We start from the raw sequence: 16,346 nt of genomic DNA, 5'->3' as shown, positions 1-16,346 counted from the left end.
GATTCCCATTGGAAGATGGAATCTTTGGGATCTTGAATCCTTCTGTGAAGCCTCTTTCCTCTTTTCCCGGTGGCCATGTTATGCGTTTGCGGGAAGAGGAATGGGGCAATGGCGACCTGTCCAAAAAGTTTTATTCCTTTTTTCTGCCTATTGCGTGAGTGTGCAGGAGAGTACTGGAGCGATGGCACACAGGATGATGCTGGTGCTCAGTTTCTGCTGAAGCGCAGTTTCCGGTGAATGCGCAAAAGAGCGCTGGAGAGCAGGCAAGCGCTGGTGCGCAGATGAGCACTGGCTCTTTGGCAAGAGCTGGCGCATTGGATCTGTGAGCACTGGCTCTTTGGCAAGAGCTGGCGCATTGGATCTGAGACCGCAACTGTGCAGAAGGGCGCAGGAAAGTGCGGAAGATTGCTGGTGAACAGGTAAGCTCTAGCTCTTTGTGAAGAGTTGGCGCATTGGCGAGCGCAAGTGAGCAGGAGGGTGCCGGATATGAGAGCGCAGGTGAGCGCTGGCACGCAGTAAGGCACTGTGTAGTTTTAAGTAGTCTCCCTAGAATGCGTCGAAGCGTGTGACTGGTTGGCCAAGGGCGGGTGCATTGGCGCGCGAGCTCGGAAGATTGCTGGCGCGCGCGCGAAAGACTGCTGGCACGCGCGCGGAAGACTGCTGGCACGTGCGCACAGAAGACTACTGGCGCGCGCGCGGAAGACCATTTGCGCACGCGCATGGAAGACCATTCGCGAGTAGGCGGAAGACCAATTGCGCGCGTGCGCGGAAGACCATTGGCACGAGTGCAGAAGACTGCTGGTGCGCACGCGGAGGACTGTTGACGCACGCGCAGAAGCAATGGTGCACATGATAATGCCTGCAGGAGAGAGCTGGCGCGCAGATGCAGGAACGATCCACAGAAGAATCCAGGACCAAAGTCCAAGAACTAACTGTAGCGTAAGGTAGCACTGGTAGGTCGGCTGGCAGGATGACCAGAAACTGGGATGAGCCCTTTGGAAGGGCAAACATCCATTGATGGCGACCGTGAAAGGTCCACGGAAGAGTCTAGGAGCGAAGTCCAAGGACTAACTGCAGCGTAAGGTTGCGTTGGTAGGTCGGCAGGTCAGCTGGCAGGGCGATCAGGAACTGGGATGTGCCCTTGGAAGGGCAAACATCCGCCGATGGCAACGGTGAAAGGTCCATAGAAGAGTCCAGGACTGAAGTCCACGGACTAAGCTGCAGCGCAAGGTTGCGCTGGTAGGTCTGCTGGTAGGATGATCGGGAACTGATGACGCCCATAAGGGCCGGTGGACCAGCAAGCTGACCTTAGCAGAGTGATCCTCTGAAGACGTGTCTCTATGAGTGGCCTCTCTTGTGAACGAGAGAGGTGAACACTTCATAGGAGAGACTTGCCTAAGACTGTGCTCCACCCCTGAAAGAAGATAGACTCAGCAAGGGGGGAGAGTAGTCTAGGCGAGGACAGCAACAGCAGTCGGAGTCTGTGAATTGATTAAGATGCAGGCAGTTCTCCCTCGGAAGGGGGAAACAACCTTCCTTGAAGATGAAGAGCTGATCAGGTGTTGCCACGGGCGTACTTCTGAGAGAAGGGCCGATGAATCAGCAAGAAGAGACTTGCCTAAGAATGTGCTCCGCCCCTGAAGGAAGAAAGACTCAGCTAGGGGGGAGAGTAGTCTGGGCGAAGGCAGCAAGAGCAGTCGGAGACGATGAATTTATCAAGATGTGGGAAGTTCTCCCTCGGAGGGGAGAAACAACCTCACACCTGGGGAGAAAAATTTCCCTCGGAGGGGAAAGTTGTCCAACCCCTGGCGGCGAACCTCCTGGTTAGCGTCCTAAGATGATCTGAAGTGCTGGTCATGTTGTCACGGGCGTACTTCTAAGAGAAGGGATGACGCCCATGACGACGTCCTCTGAGAGACGCCAATGACAGCAAATTTCCCAGGCATGACCAGAACAGCTCTGCTTCGTCAGCACTCTTAGTCGAATGAAGAAAACTGCATAGTTAACTGGGGAAAAAAATAAAAAAATAAAATTAATTATTTAACAGAAAATTGCCTTGGGAGGAACTCCGAAGAGGATCCCCGAGGGAACAACATAAAAATAAGTATTGCGTGCTCCCTTCCCCAATCGACATCCACGGGAGAAGGGGGAGTGGAGTATCTGTAATAAAAACCAGAATTACAATTATTCAAATCAGCTAAGAATATTCACTTACAGAGAAAACCACTGATCCTCCGAAGGGAAACGTTCCCCACAAAGAAAAGCTGAAAAGTTAAAATTACAATTATAACTTCACTAAAAATAATTGAGACAAAAAATCGGAAGCGCAACCTAACCCACGAACGAGAAAGGTGCTATCCCCAATAGTACACTGTTGTTGAAAGGTGAACGACCTTGAGAAGAGAAAGACCGTAGTCATTCTCTGATAGGCCGCTTTCTTTTCGCTCAGTAATCTATGTTTCACGTAGGAAAAGGGAAAAGGCGAAGACAGTAGTTGAATGAGGAGAGTCCAGGCGATGACGATTCCCCTGCGGCCGAGTAAACGGTTATATGCCGACAGGAAGACCGATGGACCAGAGAGGGAGAGGTCGTTTCCCACAAGGTGGACTGGAAGTGTGCTGGCCTTGCGCAAGTGTCGTGTCGTATATGTATCACACGCACAGCACAAACACTGATAAGGAAACTTACCACATTTCTATATATATATATATATATATATATATATATATATATATATATATATATATATATATATATATATATATATATATATATATATATATATATATATATATATATATATATATCTGGGCTCTGAGCTGTGCCGCCCTGTGAAATGCTCCTTTACATCATTTCTAAGGTAAAAACTGCTATGAATTTACCAGAGAAAAAATTGTATAGGAATGCTAGGTTGAACCCAGCTCGCTCACCTTAATAAGGTGTCGGTATAATACTGGGGAGTGATTAAATCACAACCAGAGGTCTTGCACCATTTAGATATCTCCTGTCAATATCCCCGAACAGCGAGGTGCCGTTCAACATCCTAGCTCTGAACGCTACTATGAACGATCCCACCCACGCCAGTGACGTCACTCCTTTTTCATAGCACCAGCTTGATACGTTATCTTTTTTCCGGTGTGTGTTTTCCATGGATTACCCAGGATTTATCTCAGGATGTCGGACCCTTCCGTCACTCCACCTAAGTTAAGTACCAGATCTATGAGTTTTGAGATTTTGAAGGTGGCCTTGCCCTTATTTATTATTTTATCACAGTTTTATTTTATCCGCGACCCCGCATGGGGTCCTCGTGGCGGTCGGCCACTTCCTCTCTCTCCCTCGTCGTTCTTAACGTTTTACAATGAGTCTTCTATACTGATTGTTCCTCGTTTTGAACTTTTCTGGGTATCCACGGTTCACACCCCGTGTTATTTTATGTTATGGTATTCTGTTATTACGATAACAGTTGTTTACTATATTACGGTATCGTAATTTCATGTTAGGTTGGCATGCCTGGTAGCTTTCGAGCGTTACTAGTTTTACTTCGTTTTACGTTCCGCACGTCACGGACGTTCATAACGATCTTATTAGCATACGTTTTATTACTAGTATTAATTAGTTCGAAGGGACTTTCACAAGGCAGTTCTTTGTTTTACGTATTTTGTCGGCACTTCACCGACTTTGTGTTATGTTGGTAGCCCTGCCTAGCTCCAAGCGCTGTTAGGCTTGGTCTTCCCATGTCTCTCTGTTCGTCCCTACGTACTATCTAACGACTGATATTATTATTATTATTATTATTATCCAGCATGCCTTCCTCTTTTATTTACCTATTAGTTATATTATTATATTGTTTATCCTAGTCTTTCCGTGTGATCATTCCAGTCATGGGTCTCTGTTCAGGTTGGTACACCTGTCCTCTGCCCCACTTGTTAGCCTCCCTCTCCCCATCCGCCTGGCACCCCCACCCCAGGGTTGCCTTCCCTCTCTCTCTCACATGTCGAGTCGTAGAGTCAGCTGTTTTGCGTTACGTTCTCTCCCCCGGGGCCTTCGCTTAACTCCGTACTGGGCGGTTCCCGATCGTATGTGAGGCTTATTATTATACAATATTTTTGCAGTTTTCCCCCCTACCCTGCCATAGCCGTTTCTTTCCGCCGACTCGATTGGCCATCAGTCGGCGGGAGGCATTCTGCTTGGTCTGTGGTATCATGTTGTGTTTATATTACATATTTTTCACATTCATTCCTGCTACATCCTCCTGGTCCCGCACCTCACGGACCCATTATAGATCCCTCCACCCCTCCCTCCTTCTATGGTGTTCCGCACTTCACGGACTCCATGTGTTATTATTTCATTACGGGATCCCCGGACGTAGCTTTCACTTTATTCCCTGGTCGAGTTGATTAATCCTGTGTGCCGTCGACGGGTTTGACCCTCGACTCCCACCCCCCCTGTCCGCCTTCTCCGGTGGATTTTCATGAGCCCTGGGCTCTCTTGATTGTCTCTCCGGAGCCAACGTTACCTGTAACCACTTGGATTAATCTCATCTATATATATTCACTTGTATGTATATATATATATATATATATATATATATATATATATATATATATATATATATATATATATATATATATATATATATATATATACTCCCTGTTCTCAACCCCCCCCTCGAATATGATCACGATTACGGATTGACTTATTCTTATCTATATTACAGTCGTAGTATATCTTTTCACCACGATAGTGGTATAATTTAAGCCCCCGGGCCCCTCTTGCTTATCTATAAGATACTCATGTATCTTTTATTTTACAGACAGTACGCTGTTCGATGACGGCATGTTCGGCGGTCCTCCACCAACCCTGCGGCCACGATGTGTGTCGTTCACATGCCCACTGTGCTGTCCTGGTAGATGATTTGATTGTTTGGCATCCGGACAATTGTGTAGTTTGCTACAAAATGACCTCCACTTTAACATCTGACTCGGTGAGTGGAATTACTTTTAGCAATAATACAGACTTGGTAAGTGGAGTTACAATTAATTACAATTAATTACAATTAATTAATTTTAAGGACACTGTTCTTTGGACTCCTCGCATGCCCTTCGATAGCTTCGTGTCTCCGAAGCCCCTGATCTTTTTTCCATTTTCTTCGGCATGATATTCCTTACCCTCGCTAATAGTCTGTTCTCTTTCAGAGCTCCCAACTTGAAAAGAATACGGCTCAGGCGACCCTCAAAATCTGGATTGGCGGGTTTGCCCATAATGTGAAGGCCAAACAGCCTTATATCCTCTCTGAGGAATGGTGCTCTCGCCTTTACCCGCACGCAAAGACTTCGGCTGCGGTCCCCAAAGAGTTGGCGGATCCTATCATTGAAAATATTGAATCCCTACTATTGGCCCCGGATCAAGAGGAGACAGGCAGGACGTTAACAGAGTACGTCGCTACCCTCAATTTAGACGTAGAGCCCATGGCTCTGGATGACCCTGACACAGGTAGGGACATAGGTGAGTCAGGTGGGTCCCGGGCTAAGATTCCTCTCCTTAGCCCGACTTTTTCTTCTACTTCTGACCAATCTTCCTTTCAAGGATTCCCGGGGACTCCCAGGGCTGATCTCAAGCCCCGGCCTGTTGCCCCCAAGGTTAAGGCTCACCGCAGGCCTTTACACAAGACCTACAAGTCTTCGAAACTATCATCATTGATGTCAAAATCTTCTTCCATTAGAGTCTCTAAAGACTCAGTTGCTGTGCCCTCGACCTCTCAGGGAGTAGTCTCCATTCCGGCACCCGTTTCCCCCCCCCCCCGCGGAATCATTTAACCCGAAGGAATTTTCAGAGAAGATGTTCTCTCGTTTTGAGACAATGTTGCAAGAGAGGATGACTGATGTGGAGACCATGGTTCAGGGACTTATGCGTTCAGGGCTGCCACCACAGCAGCAATATCCCATCCCCGACGCGTCTAAGCTCCCACCTTTCAACAAAAACAACCCTTGGCGGTTAGCGTTACATGGCCCCCTCTCGGATGGCATGTTATCCATAGAAGGTTTCGGAACTCGGCCTCTCGAGGACTACGAGTTCTACCCGCCGGGTCTTGAATTTCCCTTCCCCGGCTACGCCCGCCTAACAGAGGAGGCTCTAATCCGCCTGGATAAGGTCCCGAAAGAGACTGTGATCTTCCCTAAAGAACAGGCACAGTCTGTCTTGGTCCGCATCTTCAATGAGTGGGACTGTATGAAAACAATGATCACAGCCTACAAGAGCTCGTACACTATGTTTGTGGTCGACGAGCAGACCCCGACTCCATGCGCGACCAAGATTATGGAGATTGCCTATCAGGCTACCAAGGAGGAGATGCCCTTACCTCAACTCAGAGAGACGGACTTCTCTTCCCGGGAGATAATGAATGTTGGCGGAACGCCCCATCTACCTTCTCGGTGGGCAAACTGAGCCCGGACTGTGCTTCGTCGCAGTTCAGTGAACGCCTTCCTAAACTTCCGGAGTCCCTGATTAAATTTGAGTTTGACACCAGGTGTAGGCTCGGTAGGTCAATTAATTCGGTTACTCTTTCCGAATTGACCGTTGCCACTTACGACGAGGAACCTCTCTTTAAGGTCCTCACCAAATCCCTTATACAGACCTTATTGACTGACGACTATGATTTTCATAATGCCAGGTTCCGTTGCCGACGACATGTACTGTCTGAGGCTACGATTAGACACGAACCTAATAGGCTCATCAAAGCCCCAGTCTGGGGTCCGGATCTCTTCCCGGAGGACCTAGTTAATTCGGTTCTCAGCGAGGCAGCTAGAGCCAACCAAAGCCTCAAGGTTAGGTGGGGCCTAGTCCCTAAGAGAAAGTATGAGCCGGCTAGTACCCCAATCCGAGGTAGGAAGAGGTTGAGGCCCTTCCACTCCTCGCAATTTAGACAATCTCTTCAAGTGGTACAACCAGTCCCGGTTCAGTCTGTTCCTCAAGGTTCCCAGCCTTCTACCTCGAAGGGCCAACAACAACAACAGTACGTGTTGGTCCCTCAAGCTCAAGTCGCCTTGACTTCGTTCACCACCTCCCCCACTTTTAACCCCACGTATGAATCTGCAGCCTTGGACGAAGATCAAGAATCTTTCCAAGTTGGTTCCCTTGCAACATCCGGCCCTGGGACTCGTCGTTCATACAGACGCCTCCTTAACAGGGTGGGGAGGTTACTCCAACACAAGAAAGTCTAAGGGTTATGGTCACCGATATTTCAACAAATGCACATCAACGTCCTAGAGGCCATGGCAGTCTTCCTCACTTTAAAACGTCTCAGCCCAGCCAGGAATCTCCATATCAGACTGGTCCTCGACAGTGCAGTCATAGTCCACTGCATCAACAGAGGAGGCTCCAGATCAGCCCACATAAACCACATCATGTTGACGATTTTCTCCATGGCGGCATCGCACAAGTGGCATCTATCAGCAGTCCATCTAGCGGGAGTCCGGAATGTGGTGGCAGACGCACTTTCCCGGACGACTCAACTGGAGTCGGAATGGTCACTAGACAATCGGTCCTTCCAGTGGATATTATCTCAAGTCCCGGGTCTCCAGGTGGACCTGTTTGCGACGGAGTCCAATCGCAAACTAGAGTGTTACGTAGCCCCCAACCTGTACCCTCAGGCTTATGCCATGGACGCTATGTCACTAGATTGGAACACTTGGAAGACGATTTATCTGTTTCCTCCCATAAATCTCCTGCTTAAAATTTTTGAACAAACTCAGATCTTTCAAAGGTTGAGTGGCTCTGGTAGCCCCCAACTGGCCCAAGAGCAACTGGTTCCCCTTGTTACTAGAGCTAGGCCTCCGCCCCCGGTGGATTCCCAATATTGTACTAACACAAGTAGTACAAACTTGCAATGTGTTAGCTTTCTCAAGGATTCTGAATGCCCTAACTTTATGGACTTCATGAAGTTCGCAGCTCAACAAGGTGCAAACATCGATCCTCTGAATACCCTATTCCTGGAATCTGACAAAAGAGAATCCACCCTCCGTCAATATGACTCAGCTGTCAAGAAACTAGCAAAGTTTTTGAAAGATTCCCAAGTTGAAGAAATGATAATGAACCTAACTGTGACATTCTTCAGAACTCTCTTTGAATCGGGCCTGGCAGCCAATACCATTACTACGATCAAGTCGGCCTTGAAAAAGATCTTCCATGTCGGCTTTGGCATTGATCTGACGGATTCATATTTCTCATCCATTCCGAGAGCCTGTGCCAGATTAAAACCTTCAACTCGCCCTAGCGCAGTTTCCTGGTTTTTGAACGATGTTCTAAAGCTAGCCTCTGACACCTCGAATAAATCCTGTAACTATATGGCATCATAAAGAAAGACACTTTTTCTTTTGAGCCTCGCCTCTGGCTCCAGAATCTCAGAATTGTCAGCCTTATCTAGAGACCCAGGTCATATAGAATTTCTCTCTTCGGGTGAGGTCCTTCTCTCACCTAACAAAGTGTTCCTGGCTAAAAATGAGGACCCCCAAAACAGGTGGTCTCCCTGGAAGATTGTTCCACTTCCTCAGGATCCATCCCTGTGTCCAGTTACCACCCTGAAATCCTACTTAAGTAGAACTCCCACCACAACCACAGGGCCTTTATTTATTAGAGAACATGGAGGAACTATTACCCTTAAGGGAATCAGACAAGAAATTCTTTATTTTATTAAACAAGCTAATCCTGAATCATTCCCACATGTCCATGATATTCGAGCTGTGGCTACTTCAATTAACTTTTTCCACCACATGAAATTTGATGAGCTCTCAAAATATACGGGTTGGAAGTCCCCTAAAGTTTTCAATCGCCACTACCTAAAACCTTTAGAAGCTCTTAAATTTGCCACAGTAGCAGCAAGGAATGTAGTTCCTCCTGAAGGTACTGAGTCCTAATCACAACATCTTGCTCTATCCTCTTTCCCTCCTGCCTGGCTTACTTATTGTTCCTACCTGGTTTTGTTTGTCCTTTACCATACACCCTTATGGTGTATTATTTTATTATACATTATGATCAATTTCCACGAATTGTTTTTGATTTCATCTGTTCTTAAAATCCCCCGAGCTGATTTTATTTTATTTTATTACACTAAGAATGTGATTATGGATCTGCTTTTTGCTTGGTTTTACTTTCATCCCTTGATGGGATTGTTTACCATTTTTTATATTCATATCTATGTTGAATTCTTACCTACGGGTTACCTTGTTGAATTGTTTACCAAGCTTGATTTTCACTATTCATATCTATATTCAATGCTTACCTACGGGTTTCCCTTTTGAATTGATTACCATGTTTAATTATCACTTTCATATCCATGTTGATTACGTATTTACGGGATTCCTCATCCCCCCTGTTTGATATTAAAATCACCATCTATGTTATTTTACTCCCCAGGTAGTTAGCCATATTGGGTCCCTATTCTCTGGTACTATTTCACTGGGCGGCACAGGTCAGAGCCCAGAAAAGGGATTTTGACGTAGGAAAAATCTATTTCTGGGCGAGAGACCTGTGCCGCCCAGTGAACCCACCCATCCCTCCCTGTCGGGCCCCAATCTGGGGTGCTATAGGAGTGACGTCACTGGCGTGGGTGGGATCATTCGTAGTAGCGTTCAGAGCTAGGATGTTGAACAGCACCTCGCTGTTCGGGGATATTGACAGGAGATATCTAAATGGTGCAAGACCTCTGGTTGTGATTTAATCACGCCCCAGTATTATACCGACACCTTATTAAGGTGAGTGAGCTGGGTTCAACCTAGCATTCCTATACAATTTTTTCTCTGGTAAATTCATAGCAGTTTTTACCTTAAAAATGATGTAAAAGGAGCATTTCACTGGGCAGCACAGGTCTCTCGCCCAGAAATAGATTTTTCCTACGTCAAAATCCCTTATATATACTATACATATATATATATATATATATATATATATATATATATATATATATATATATATATATATATATATATACATAAACAATAAGAATGTTTTCATATATATATATATATATATATATATATATATATATATATATACAGTATGTATATATATATATATATATATATATATATATATATATATATATATATATATATATATATATATATATATAAACATAAACATTAAGAATGTTTTCATATATATATATATATATATATATATATATATATATATATATATATATATATATATATATATATATATATATATATATATATATATGTATGTATATTTACTGTATATATATATATATATATATATATATATATATATATATATATATATATATATATATATATATATATATATATATATATATATAAGAAAAAGTAAGTATTAAAAGACAAAAATTAATGGCAGTCCAGAATAGGCGAGGATGAAGAGCGGAAACAACCGGTCTCCATCCGAGCCAAAAGTAAAGTGAGCTAAATCACAGGTGTGTGAACGGGAGATGTAGCAAGCTAACCCCCTACCCCCACGCTAACTAGTGGTGTCGGTAGTTAACCCTCGCTAAATTTTAATAGCTCGTCATTTCAGCTCCGCGGAAAGTATAACCCCTAATAAATGGCGTGGTTTGTATTCCAGTTACGGAACAAATGGGAATTAAAATCCCTCTTTCTATGGTATAGTACAGTCCTGATGTCCTGTAGACTCTTATACAGTACAGAAGCATAGATGTAAAGTTGGATTAAAAAAGTACGTATATCCTTTAATTTCCGTGTGTCATTTCCTTATAGGTAGTTATATCCTTATTTTTCATTAAATAGGTCTATGACATTCTTACCTGACGAATGTAGGCTGTTTTTATGCACTTGATGATACCCAAATCAAGATGCTGTAAAGCCGAGGCTATGTTTGGCGACAGAAATTCGACAAGTATGCTAAGATTCTCTATAACTATGTCTTGGGGATATCATGAAGCATTGTTGACAATAAGGTATGCTTTTCCTCCAGGAACAAAGTATTTGTTAAGACATAGCTTGAAGAGGACAGCATTGTGTCACCAGAAAATAGGGACTGTATGTTTGTTCTCATCCCTTAGGAAGTGTCGATTCTAAGTCATGAACAACATTTGGCTAAATCAAATGGCTCGCCTACTTGCTACAAAGAACCATGGTCAGCCGATCCTTCCATGCTATGAAGTCGGGCGCGCTTTTGGTACTTTTGTAAATTTGTGTTACTTAGTAGTCTTTTCCAAAAAAGCCCAGGTCTTGTCACAGTTAGTAAGGGAATTTGAATGAATTATGATTATGCTGTCAATAATAATGTAATATCAGAAGCAGGGCACACGATTGTTGACCTGTGACCTTATCACCACGATTCGGGCTGGGAAAGACAGTTAGAATCTGTTTCTCACTGGTGCCATGTAGAATGTAAACTGTTGACAATCTTTAACCGCCCCGGGTCAATGCAAGAGGGAGGTCGGATAAGCACTAGGGGATTCGATGAGGAGTAACCCAGATTCCAAGAGATATCACGTAGTAACGGCTACCACCCATCTTCTAGATCTAGAGGAAGCACCTTATCCCCACACAGACAGGTGTCTTAAAATCTCACTAAATCTGATCTTCAAAGGTAACCTTAATGGTCATTTATTACTATCAAGTTACAATACCCTAACGCTCATCTAGTGCCAAAAGATTAATATCATCTTATTTCATGTACTCTTTGACTAACACTTTAGTTTATGGAATAATCACATTTTATATTATCGTTGAAAGTTATTCCCATTATACTTCACCCTTCTTATGATTTCATGTACTTTTTTCTTTTGTTAAAACTTTGCTTATGAACTTTAGCTTTTACCATTTAGTTTTGCACTTTTTGTTAAGTTAGCCTTATAAAAATTGTGTAGATTTTGAGAATAAATGGACAAGATAGGTTACAGGGATCATTGAACTTAATTAAACTCCTCTTCCTGGTTTTTATTTATTAGAAAATGGTTATAAGAGTCTAAAATCAATTTTCTGTAATACACCATTGAAATTAATTATATAAGCTCATATGGTTGTCTTATGGACTCATTTAAATAAACCTCAACAGAAAACAATACATTCACATGTCTCCAACTATTATATTCAGAAGATTTTTTAGTTGAACAAATTCTAAATCCCAGGTGGTTTAGTGGTAAACATATAGCTACAGTATATGCGTCCCTAATTTTCTTTACGTAAATTGTTCTTCTTCACTCTTGGTTAGGTTGTACTTTTCCGTACCAGGTGAAGCACCTGAACACTGAGGTGGTATTGGTGCTGACAAAGCCAATATAGAGCAATCACTTTAATTGGTGACATATCACAAACTGTATCATTGTAGTTTTTCATCTGTTGGTGAGGGAGTGTTGGCACTTGATTCCCTCATGTAATGATCTACTGTAGATACTTATTATGGGGTTGTCTTGCTGGAATTTATATCCCACACTTAAATCATCCCCCATATATAACACCCCACACTTACTACAGAAGCTGTAGCAGAAGACCGAGGGTGACCAGGGATAAAGAGCAAGTATCTCAATGGTGAGCAAACAAGACCATTCAGGACAACCATACATTACGCACCTTGTTCTACTGTGCAGTGAGCATACCAGGGGTTGGATATAAGTAATGATATTGGTACAATTTCCCTGATGCTTCTCAGTTTAGCACAAATTTTCTATGATGGTAACAACAGTTCTACAGTGCATGGTCAAATAAGCAGTTTGAGAATCCATAGATAATGAGGGCTGACTGACTGACTCTGCATATATATATATATATATATATATATATATATATATATATATATATATATATATATATATATATATGTATATATATATGTATATATATACATATATATATATATATATATATATATATATATATATATATACATATATATATATATATATGTATATATATATATATATATATATATATATATATATATATATATAAACATATACATATATATATATATATATGTATATATATATATATATATATATATATATATATATATATATATATATATATATATATATATATATATATATATATGTATATATATATATATACACACACACACATATATATATATATATATATATATATATATATATATATATATATATAAATATATATATATATCAATTCCTTGATGAGGAAACCCTAACATGGTGAAAAGTTTTGCACATCGCCAAGATCAGCGAAACTGTACTATCCAGGGGCACACATACTAGGTTGATTTGCTGTGAGCAATCAGACGGAAATCTTCCATCTACACTAATTGGCACTGCATTAATAAAAATAAATACTGTCATTCTAGTCCACTACAAGACAATGACTTCAGACCTGTCAATTCATGTCTGGGGTTTGGTTACTTTTCATCACCATGCTGGCCCATGCCAATTGGTGATAGTGGGAGATTTTCATCTGATGGCTCATAGCAATTCAACCTAGTTTGGGTGGCCCTGACTAATATAGATCTGCTGATCATCGTGATATGCAAACCGTCTCACCATATTGAGTATCTATTTATCTATCCATCTATCTACTGTATCTATCTATCTATCTATCTATATACATACACACACATATATAAGTATATATATAAATTTATATATATATATATATATATATATATATATATATATATATATATATATATATATATATAATATATATATTTAATATTCAATACTGTATAATGATTTTTTCATCAATTATTTCTATATACTTGTATAATATATAATCCTTAAGGTTAATGTCATTAGCCATCCTTCAGTGCATTGAACTGTGTACTACACAGTTCCAGTTGCTTGGTGTTTGCTGTGGGCATGTGCACCTAGGAAACTGCACGTCAGGCTTAGAGGGGGACAAAGCATTGTCGTTTCTTCGGGTTCTCAGACTGTGGACTTTGATGTCTTTGTGGAAGGTACTTTGTGGAAGGTAGTTATTTTTTTTAATCCAAGGAAGTTGTGCTAGCAAACGTGTACCATACTCTTGAATGTTATAAAGTGTAAAATTAGATATCATACTTCCCACTATTCTATTTCATTAATTTTTTTTCGGTTCTATTGCAATTTCTTCAGTTCTCTTGACAAAACCCATGACTACATCAGAAGCAGAACACTGCTTTTCACCACTGACAACGATAAAAACTTTTCTAAGCAGTGCTATGAAATCGGGAAGGCTAAACGAACTTGCAGTGCTTTCAATGGAGAATAAAATCCTCAGTTGTCATCCAAAGATCTTGGAGAAAAAAATTGATCTTTTCGAGCAAATTAAAACAGATCATTATCATGTCACATACCTGCAATTCATGAATATTCCCTGGTATGTTTATTACCTAAACTCAGCTATGGCCTACTAAAACATAGAATGTCTTGCTAAGTTAAAAAAAGGGGATTATACATGCACTAAGTTTTGACAGGGTGTAAAAATATACTTTATGGTATTAAATTTCTATGAAAATGCATTTCATAACCATTAATAAGTTAAAGGAATATTAAAGGCAATCACCAAAATTAGGAGTAGCTTACAGAACAATGGAATGTTGTTTACCATGAATGAAGCTGCTTAATAATTTCTCTGTATAGAAAAATATATTTACCTGTGTTTTTGTATTAGTTGCTCATATCCTCCTCCCTGTGCTAACAATTCCTGAACAATGTTATTCTTCTTCCGGACATCCATCAAAAATTGGCATATAAATCCGCAATACAGATGAACATCAGCTACCATCAAAGGTTTAAGTTTAACATGATACTGGAAATCACAAAGACAATTTCTATAAGGCATATGAAAAACTGACTTAACAATTCCAAAGTAAAATGCCTAACTACAATGTTAAAGTTGAAACTACAGATATAACTAGTATAAGTAGATGAGATTACTTCTGTAAAATTCAAATCAAATGCAGTTAATTTAGCTTTTTTAAGAAAGCTAAACATTTAGCAAAATAAAATATAAAAACTAAATTCCTGAAATGTATTAAAAACTTTTTTATAATTAGAATAATGAATTGTCTCCCAAAATCCCAACACTGTACTTCTAAAAAAAAAAAAAAAAAAAATTTACAATGAACCTATCATAAATATTAGTTGGAACAGGTTGATTATACAAGAAACTATATATCCAAATTATTTAGCTAAGGATGTTTGCTAAAAAGTAGTGTGTGCATACCGAATGACAGCAAGTAATTTATAACTTACAAAATACAAAAGTAAAAAAATCCACCCAATAAGGGTTCAGTACATATGAAACATGTTAGATAAATGAAATATCAGGATGTTCAATATAAAATAAATTATTTCCATACTTACCATGTAATAGAATGGAAATAATAGGTTTTAGTTTAATATTCAGTTCATTTCCAAATATTTCCATATAGTCAGAGAGGTTGAATCACACATTTCACAGAGAGCGAAAGTGATAATTTAATATCAAATAAAATGATCACCCTTCAAAATAACTCTTTCTTCTTAAAAGTATGCTATTCCTACAAAGCCTTTGACAGTATGTTCTCTCACATTTGAAAACTTGAACCACTTTATACTAAACAAAAGTAGATAATTGGAATGATATTAATTTGATTGTAATCAAATATTATATTATTTGGATTATAATATATAAAGAAAAATTAAGTACGTTCACTTTAAATTTGTCATATTTTAATAAAGTTGAGAGAAATAATTCAATTATTTCAAACAATTCCCAGTTAGAAATATAGGGTCAACACTGAATACATCTTCAAATTTCTATAAAGGTTTATTCAATTAATTAGTAATGGCTAAACACGTCTTCAAATTTGTTTAAGAATCCTTTCAATTGATTATTATAGACTAGTCTGTTTGCCACTAAGGTCCTCTCATAAATTTCTCAAAGGATCATTTTTTAACAAAATTAAAGGGCATGACTTCCACTATGATATCGTGGGCCCTGACTTTCAGTAAAGCTATGTAAGACTCATCTAAAGTTACCTAATCTTGAAATATGAGCTTAATAAGAGTTTAAAACTGGTCTATGAGGAAAACCCAGTACAAAAACACTCTTTCTCTAATATTAGCAGTCCTATCAAAGTACACTTTAACTGCTTTAATAGGGCATAAAAATACATCTTCAGAGTTCTTTCCTCTCCAATACATCTACCAAAGATGGAAGAGTACAACTAGGAGGGTTCCTTATTAATATTAACAAAATGTTTGGCTCTAAAATGAAAATGCAGCGAATCTATTTTTGCTATGACCAACCCCGATTCTTTTGTCATTGCTAGTAACACACTAATTCTCTTTGTAATAACAAGTGCTAACAGGAAAAGGGTTTACATATCAAATATGTCAAAAGGATATA

At 40.3% G+C, this 16,346-nt stretch overlaps 1 protein-coding gene across 4 annotated transcripts in view; it reads right to left on the bottom strand.

The window, feature by feature from the left end:
• Positions 1-16,346, bottom strand: part of Gcn2 (eukaryotic translation initiation factor 2 alpha kinase Gcn2) — a 571,098-nt gene that overhangs the window by 134,513 nt on the left and 420,239 nt on the right. For all 4 annotated transcript variants that reach the window (XR_011046192.1, XR_011046195.1, XR_011046198.1 and 1 more), the window contains one exon: positions 14,608-14,762. Coding sequence is in view for 1 of the 4 variants with exons in the window: in XM_068385322.1 (XP_068241423.1) it covers positions 14,608-14,762 (155 nt within the window). In the remaining 3 variants the exon portion in view is untranslated. The remainder of the gene's footprint in view (positions 1-14,607; positions 14,763-16,346) is intronic.

This window comes from Palaemon carinicauda, chromosome 1 (assembly GCF_036898095.1).
Source record: "Palaemon carinicauda isolate YSFRI2023 chromosome 1, ASM3689809v2, whole genome shotgun sequence".
Classification (NCBI taxonomy): domain Eukaryota; kingdom Metazoa; phylum Arthropoda; class Malacostraca; order Decapoda; family Palaemonidae; genus Palaemon; species Palaemon carinicauda.
The sequence above is the reverse complement of the archived record's forward strand: the minus strand, read 5'-3'. Positions and strand labels throughout refer to the sequence as shown.